At 32.7% G+C, this 9,397-nt stretch overlaps 1 protein-coding gene across 1 annotated transcript; it reads left to right on the forward strand.

The window, feature by feature from the left end:
• The first annotated feature begins 2,577 nt into the window (after positions 1 to 2,577).
• LOC131622208 (uncharacterized) lies at positions 2,578 to 9,397 on the forward strand. The gene is made up of 8 exons (XM_058893236.1): positions 2,578 to 2,894; positions 5,399 to 5,579; positions 5,901 to 6,080; positions 6,541 to 6,621; positions 6,705 to 6,868; positions 7,727 to 7,863; positions 8,191 to 8,306; positions 8,881 to 9,397. The coding sequence occupies exons 1-8, from the start codon at positions 2,725 to 2,727 to the stop codon at positions 9,127 to 9,129; spliced, it is 1,278 nt and encodes a 425-aa protein (XP_058749219.1). The 5' UTR covers positions 2,578 to 2,724; the 3' UTR covers positions 9,130 to 9,397.

Raw genomic sequence — 9,397 nt, forward strand, 5'->3', positions numbered from 1 at the left:
ACCAAATAGAACGAGAAGTTTACATGTCTTTTGTTGGTCAAATATGAAACATCATCTTCTTTCACCAATGTCTTCAAGAAGTAGCTAAATAAACCAACTCCAAGTGTCCTTTGACTCATTTTCTACCACTCTAAATGCAATAGGTAAATACTGGTCATTATGATCTCTTCACATAGCTATTAATAATATACCACCATACTTGTGTTTTAGATGACATCCATCTAGTCCAATAAATGGCCTATAAGTCAATTTTAGAGCTTTCTTTGTTCCATCAAAACACATATAACATCTTTCAAACCTTGGTAGTAAACCTAGACATTGAGTTTGATTGTTCAGCTTGAAAGTATTTCCTAGTGAAGCCCTCCTCAATTCAGCCCCATATGACCATAATAGACTGTATTGTTTGCTAGAGTCTCCCCCACTATCCTTTTAGCAACCTGTCTTGGCTTAAATGCCCTACAACCTGGGATTTCAGTAGCATACCTATCCCTATTATATGCAATTACATCATTCAACTTCATTTTGTTATTGTTCTTCATCCTATCAACAATTACATTTGTAACTCAATCAGCTTTGGCACTGTTGTTAAAAAACTGACTTCAACACTTATGTTTAGCATACAATATCTTGATTCTAAATGTTGTTGATGTTAATACTTTACTACACAATACAGTGTAATTACATTTTGTTTTTTCCTTGCAAACCACCCTACATCTCACTACATCATTTTTCTCAAATCTCGCATCCCTTTCATTCAATATATTATGTTCCAAAATAGAACTCTTGAATTGCCTTAATGATGAAAATTTCATTTCCACCTTGAACTTAAAATCCTTTGTAATTCCATCTTTCTCATCGAACCTAACAACATTTGGCATGTCATCACCACTATCATCTTCAACACCACTATCATGCTCATAAGTCATATACTCATCTTTAATTGCGTGTTTCTTACTCATCTCTGGAGTAATAAAACTATGTTTCACTGCCTCACTAGAGCCTGCACCATCTGCAGCAGGTAAGTTTATGGGTTGACCACCAAAAGCCTCATCAAAACCCTCATCAAATCCATTTATCCTTTCTTGTTCACTATCTTCAAATTTAATATACTTCACAGACTCATCATTAGAACCCTCACCAGTACATGAATCAATGTCATCTTCACCTTTTATCCCCTTGTTCCTTTTTCTTGCATTCTCCATAAATGTTGCATCCCCTTTAGTTGGTTTGGGCTTAGTGTATATTTTAACCTCACCTTTGTATTTTTGAACAAAGCAAGTTAACTCAAATTCATCACCATCATCCCTAAATGGTTTTAGACTAGTTTCTAAACTACCATCACCATGTTTCCACCACATCCTAACATTATTTTATTCAAACCCATGATCCATTCCCTTAATTAAATCACACATCTCAAAAAAGACTAATAGTCAAAATCTTGACCATTAGATGTGTAAACTTCTCCGCCCTTATACTTTAACATTGGGTCTTTTATAAAACAATCCTTTGTGTAAAATACTATCTTAAATACACCCATGCCTACACAATAGAGGGAAAATAACAGCAAATAATGGACCCACATATAACACTTGTATGCAGTAAACCCTATTCACTTAATACACTGCAAGTAAAATATAAACCCTAGACCAAACTTCAATAGAATAGAATATAAAGTTAAACATGTGGACCTACCTCAAATTCAATGTCGAGGTACCACAAGCATGCACCTTTCAAGATGATTCTGGGACCACAAAGCAAACATGATAATAATGGAAACAAATTTCTGCTACCAAAACGAAAATACACAATATGTTACAAAGACTATGTTGAACCAACTGTAAGAATTCTATTGAAGAAGAAAGGAATGGAGTATGGACGAACCTTCTGCCCAGACTTAGCACTTGGAGTTAAAAGTGATGGACTCAGTTAGGGTTATCTCCAAGAACGAAAATCCTCTTTGTATGCTAAATATTTTCCTAATTTTATTCTAAGTGCACATATCAGTCTTTTAAGTTGCCCAATGGGTAATAAATACGTAACATCTAATTATTCAGCGTTACCTTTTATCAAAAAATTAAAAAAAATTGCCTAACCAACGTCAACGTAGGATTCCGTCAAGTGGAATACACGGCAGAGACAAAAAATAGAGACTAAAAATTTTACGAGAACGATTGTTTGAGCGAAAATGTTTTAGGGACTAAAACTAGATTTAAAGATATTTATAAGGACTAAAAACATGTTTAACTCTATATTCTATTATTTTATTATTTTATCACGCTCTCATTTATATAAAAGGGGAAACAAAATTAAAAAATTAAAAAAAAAGTTAAAAGTGTTATTATTAATATTATTATTACTCCATCCGTTCCACAATGAGTGACCCACATCATTTCACATTGATTAAGAAAAATTTATAAAAGTAAAAGAGATAAATTTTTATTAAATAAAAGATAAAATTAAAAAAAATATATTAAAAATTGAAATAAATCAATTATTTTAGAACATTTTACTCAAATGGGAGGGATTATTTTATTCCCATATGGGAAGGATTATTATATTGTTGTAGTTGTTGTCGTCCTTATCCGTGATGATCACATTTGTTTGAAAATTAAAATCCTGATCACATCGCGAAAACATTGAATTTATTTCTTCCTAACGTTCTTTCGTCTAAACTGTTTAATTTTCCTTCTCACCAAATTACAAGTGCCCGTGTTAACAAACAATATGCACAAAATTATACAAAGGGCGCGATTCTCGAATCGCGCACACTCAAACTTGGACCAATCGCAACTTGTTTCCATTTTTTCAAACCATGCTACCATTGATACAAATTCAACGTTTTCATCTTATGCTGCCATCGATGGAGGTCGCACAGTTGAATCTTTTGATTTTCGGTAATCACCAAAAAATCCCTTTCATTTTTGTTTCATCATTTGTGGTTATAATTGAAATTGTTGCTGTATTGCTGGTTAATGTTGCGATTGGTTCTGTATCGGTGATTATAGTTGAAGTTTTTAGGTTCTCATTATTTGAATTTGTTAAATCCTCGCTTTATTTGTTTAGACTTATTTGAATAAACAACTTAATTAAGTGCTTAGAGAGTAAGCACTTATTGTATAAGTTCTTATGTGTAACCTGTTTGCATATAAGCTATAAACTGTTTTTATAAGCTGAAGAGCTTAGGGAAATAAGTTGAAAAGAACTTATCGATATATCATAAGTTTTTTTCCGCAAGATATCCCAAGCAATCTCACAAATACTTATACCGGTAGATAAACTCAAGTAAATTAATTAAACACACCTTTAGTCTTTTTTAAGAGAGGAAATGGAGAAAGAGAGAAAATACTATTTGTATCAATGGTTTGAATTTGTGAAAATGGATCAGTCAGTAAATTACAATGAGTTGAATGCCCATAGAGTTCTGATGCGTTAGCAGCTAACTAACTTCATAGCTGTGATAACTGAAGTGTAACAACTAACGGACTCACTATTCTAATCTCTATTAGTCTTTTGACCAATTGAGTTGATTTATAACTGTTCTCTGTTCAATGCATATGTTCAATTAACAGTGGTGAGCAAATGCATTGTTCGGTTCAAAAGTTGAACTTGGGGATACTGAATACTCAATGCAACAGTCCTTCTGAATTTGGTGTTGTAGATAGTACATTTTGATTTACATTATTGTATGGTTATTTGGAAGTTATTTAGTGATTTGAGGATACTTCTTGGTGGAAGAATCATGGATAATTCCTCTGCCAAATAGATGTAGGATCATCGGGGAGGATTGTACGATTGTGAGATCTGCAAATTTTCTGATATGCTGTGATAAGTTTACGTGGAAATAATTTACAATTCCTCTATCAAATTGATGTGTTAAGTCTTCAAATCAGTGCTGTGATAATTTTTCCCTGTTCAATTGATTTCTTATTGAACTGGAGTTGAATATTATCTGGGTTGAACCTAATTAGTGGTAGCGGGTGAGAAAATCAATCTTTCACTCTCACACACATCTGCCCTCTTTCACTCTCACCTGCATCTGCCCTCCCTATCAAGATAATACTGAAAACAAGAATCTATCAAGATAATATTGAAAACAAGAATCTAAGCCTCACATTTTGATTTTTTTTAGTTTTAAAACCAAGGAAAACTTAAAAATTTAAAACATATGAAACTCTCTCCATCCCACAATAATTGGCCTATTTCTAACAAAAAATAGATCCAAAATAAATGATACTCTCAATTCTCAAGGCAATATTAAATATTTTTTCCCAGTTGTACCATCTAATCAATGCCACTTGTATCACTCTGAAGTTAATATCTTTCGCTTTGTATTTATAATATTGATGAGTATACCAATAAATGATAAGAGTGATTTAGTAAAAAGAAAGCTTAAATGCAATTTTGGTCCTTCTATTTTCAAAAAAAATATAGTTTTGATCCCTACATTTTAAAAACCAGTTTTTTGGTCCCTTAATTTCTAATATTTTGGAGTTTTGGTCCCGGTCCTCATCTCATTTTAGGGCCAATTTTGTTGACGTGATGACAATGTTTAGACTTTAGATGGACAAATTTAATGTCGGTCATATTTTAGAGACAATTTTGCTGATGTGTTATCTTAAATTTGTCCATCTAGGTGCTTTAATGTTATCAAAGTTAACCCCAAAATGGAACGAGGGTCCAAAACACATAAAAAATTACGATTATCTCTCTCTTTCATATACACACTTTTTTTTTAATTTGTTTGAAAATGTCTAATAGGTAGATTATTGTGGGATGGACGGACTACTTTTAAAAAAACTAAAAACCAAAACACAATCAAACAAGTCCTTAGATACTAGAGTTGGACTATTTCCTTTGGTGTTTTAATGACATTTGTTGTCAAAAACTTATGTTATATGAGCCATGAGTTGTTTTTGTATGCAACCTTGTAAATTTTGATTGATGTTTGTTTAATCAAATGTTTGTTGTGATTTGTTGGTTATAATTTCTTATGTGTATGTTTAATTGTAATATTGTTCTTCAGGTAAATATGTGTTGTCATTCTTTTAATGTGTTTTCTCATTCTTGTCACCCTATATAGGATCTCAATTTTGACATTCTTATTTATGATTACTGAGTAGCATACATATTGATATTGCCTATGGATAAATGGGGAAGATGGATAGCTTTTGTAGGTTCATGAATGGGTACTTTTTTCCCTGTTGCTGTTTGGACCTCTGAGGATAATAAAGATCTAACTTTGCAGAAGATATGTATATCTGTAGAAGGAGGAATATATACATATTGTTTGGTTATACTAATTGCTTTCTTAAATTGAGTTAGGTAGTTTTTTTGAAGGAAATATTGTCCTTTATTTTAAACCACACGTTCTTTACTTTCCAAATCCTGAATGCACCAGGGAAATTACAAACACAAGAGAACTTAGGAACACATTTGACAAATACAATAGAAACGTTTTGTCTCGATGCCTGAACTGGACCTCGGGGGCAATTAATAATCATCATGCAGCCAGCTATGTGGTAAATCGTCATTTTACAGCCGATCACAATGACAAATGCACAAAGGAGTTCTCAAGTAAGGTGCAATTGATCTAATGTATACTTTTCCTCTCTAATGTTTTGTATTTTAATATAGCTAGAAACACGCTGTTAAGCAACAATTAAGTTGATACATGCTTTACCGATTACATAACATCCATTTTAAATATATAATTTTTTTAAAATGAAAAAGTCTATTTTTATTTTATGTCTCTAAGTTGTGCATTTGATAATGATGTAACGGTGTTTGGATAGTTATTTGACTTATTGCCAATTTAGCAATTGCCTGCATCATTAACATCTTTTATTCGGACTGTTCTTTTGTTGGAGAATTCATGACTAATACTACATACAATGTTTCAGCATCTTAAAAATATTCCAGATTTTGTAAGGATAGTGGAGGTTGGTGCAAGGGATGGATTGCAAAATGAGAAGGTTATTGTTCCCACTGATGTGAAAATTGAATTGATAAAACTGCTAGTTTCTTCGGGGTTGTCTGTTGTTGAGGCTACAAGTTTTGTCTCACCAAAATGGGTGCCCCAGGTAAGAATACGTTTAATTTTCTTTGAGATAAATAATCATTTGTGATTTTATAGAGACAACTAAATGCTCTTCTCATATATATATTTTTCATGATTATTTATTTACAGTTCATTTTCTACCATATTTCTCTAAGATATTTTCATTAGATCTCATACAGGCTTTTATTTGTCAGTTCAATGTGTCCCGAGATTCTCATCTCAATTACTAGTCCTATATTTCTCTTTTAAAAGTTCTATTTCCATGCCTGTTATCAGGAATAGTGATTGTGTCTTTTCTTTACTTGTTACAAGACTTGGTCAGGGTCTCTTGTGCATATGTTACTACTATCTATACCTCCTTTTTGTTGAAGTGTTTATCATGTTTTCTGTTATATTTCTGAAATGTTGTTCATCTGTACGCTGTTTAATGAATCTTGTGATCCTCTGACCAACCAATTTCACATCTTATTAACTGATTTCAGTTGGCAGATGCAAAGGATGTATTGACAGCAATTCAAGACGTTGAAGGTGCTAGCTTTCCCGTCTTAACTCCAAATCTCAAAGTAAGAATTATAGTTAATGGTAAATGTAGTATTAGATTTAGAATTTGTGGATGGCTATGATCATTTGACCCCCTTTCTTCCAGGGTTTTGAGGCAGCTGTTGCTGCTGGAGCTAAGGAAGTGGCTGTTTTTCCTGCTGCTTCTGAATCATTCTCTAAAGCAAATCTCAATTGTGGCATTGAGGATAACCTTGCTCGTTGCCGTGATATTGCTTCAGCTTCTAGAAGCCTCAAGATCCCAGTTCGTGGGTATGATTTTTTTATTCTTACATTTTTAATGATGGATAAATTTGAGAATTTTCTAAAAACTTATATGTTCCTTCTATTTAAAACAAATGGGTTAATCATGTGTATGGTCAATTCTTGTTTTGGACACATCTTGATTTCAAAACACAAAGGACTTAGTATTTTCATAATAATCTTGACACATCACTTGTCGGTTTGCTTAGCTGTCTAAAGGGTGGGTGATTTAGATCTCAGAGGAAGAATAGCTCTTATAAAGTCTTGGATTCAGTTGAATTGAATCATTCATTGTAACAAATATTCATTAGATACATGAAAGATGAACTTCATTTTCTCTCAATTTCTTTCCCTTTAACAGAGCTGAAGTACCTATTTCCACATTGGCAGTTTCATTTAGCTCTGACATCAAGTATAAGAAAGGTTTTGATTTGTGTTTCATTAGAAGTTGAAACATAAACTGATTTGTTTCATCAATGACTATATTTGGCGGTAATATTGTATACTCATCAGTGGAATTTTGTCGACCATAATCTTTCCGTATTGGATATACAAGTTGTTGAGTGGAAGAGAGCGTAGCTTGAAAGGTGATTTAGTGTGTTTGAATTAGCATATTTTAAAGCAAAGTTATGTTTACTAGCTTCCCAAGAGAGCTGTCGCAAACAAAGTTTTCTCCCAGATTTAGCTAAAAATATGGTTTTTCAGATAGTAGAATCTGTGCCAGACTCCCAATCATCCTTACTCGAATATATTTACTTTTTCAAATTATTTAAACAATCTTAAAACAGTATACTGTTTTTTTTTTTTTCTTTCAAATTCATCATAGCAATTATATAGTCAATTGTGTGACTAAATTACACACTGCAGATACATATCATGTGTTGTGGGATGTCCTTTGGAAGGAAAAATTGCTCCCGCAAAAGTAGCATACGTTGCAAAATCACTTTATGAGATGGGGATCTCGGAGATTTCATTAGGGGATACAATTGGTGTTGGCACACCTGGTATTGTTTCTTTCATGTGTTGCTTATGTTTAGGTGTTTTTGGTCTTGGTTACTGTGTTGGTGTATTCGTCTATCACATTAAAAGGCTATTGATCTTTATCTTGTTGATCTGACTTCTTGATATAACAAAACCTGATCTTGTCTTAGCTCTGTAAATGATTAATTATATTATACGTACTTATGTAGAAGATCCTTTATTAAAAAATTATAACGTTTTGGTGCTAACGATCATTGTTGAGACGGTATTTTACATGGAATACAATGAAAAGTCTAAGGTGATTGCATTATCAAATATTCTGATTTGGTTGGTCTTTCTCATCTTAACAGGTAGCGTCATTCCTATGCTAGAAGCTGTTCTTGATGTTGTTCCAATTGACAAGCTTGCTGTCCATTTTCACGATACTTATGGTCAGGCACTTTCAAATATTCTAATTTCACTACAGGTAAACACTCTTTATTGTTCATATGCTGATATCTTATTAGGACAGCCCTTTTATATAAGATATTTTTGGAATTTATGTCAGATGTAGCTTTCCCCCTTCAAATGCTAAAACTAATCAGATGTGTAATATTTTAGTTTTGCTCCTATTAAACAGATAACTTGGATTTGTCCTTGTCTTTCATTTTATATTCACATGTATGGTCTTTGCAATCTAAATAAAATGGAAGTGAATGTATATCTTGTTATAGTCTGCCGAAAGAATGAAAATTTACAAATGTTGTGTATGTTTGTATAGCAAAACAATGATTGAATGTTTTGTCTCCATATAATTGACAAAATTCAACTTGTATCCCTACAAAAATTTATTTCTTTTAGTATGTGTTTTAGTTTCTGATGATAGGAGATTCATGAGGGACAAAAACATTATTTTTTGTTGAATATAGACTCTAAAAAGTAAAAGAAAAACAAAAACTATATAGGGCTAAAAATCAGATTTTTCCATTGGGCTAAAATAATATTATTTTTACCCTAAAAACTATTCCTATTTACCTAACATTGTTCATTAATTTTTAAAGATGGGGATCAGCACAGTGGATTCATCTGTCTCTGGTCTTGGAGGCTGTCCATATGCGAAGGGTGCAACTGGGAATGTAGCCACTGAAGATGTTGTTTATATGCTGAATGGACTTGGAGTTAAAACTAATGTGGACCTTGGAAAACTTATGATTGCTGGGGATTTCATCTGCAAGCATTTAAGACGAGCATCTGGTTCAAAAGTTGCAACTGCATTGAGTAAAGTTAAAAATAGTGCCTCTAAACTGTGAGTTACTAAAGTTAGATCATGCATCTGCATGAGGTAGATTGTTTACCCATTGAGTTGTTACTTTTGTTCATAAGATGTTAAGACTCGTAACTTCTTTACAGTAAATGTATGCTGGTGTTTCCTCTTATGGCGTGTCCTGCCTGTATACAAGTGTAATGTAAAGCTATTCAGTTCTGCTAGTTTTCTGAGTCTGTTGAGTTGCTTTGATTATGTGTTGAACATGTAATCTGGAGTGAAACTATGAAAATAGTTAATGCATTCAAGTTCAA

Source organism: Vicia villosa, unplaced genomic scaffold (assembly GCF_029867415.1).
Source record: "Vicia villosa cultivar HV-30 ecotype Madison, WI unplaced genomic scaffold, Vvil1.0 ctg.000025F_1_1, whole genome shotgun sequence".
NCBI classification, from domain to species: domain Eukaryota; kingdom Viridiplantae; phylum Streptophyta; class Magnoliopsida; order Fabales; family Fabaceae; genus Vicia; species Vicia villosa.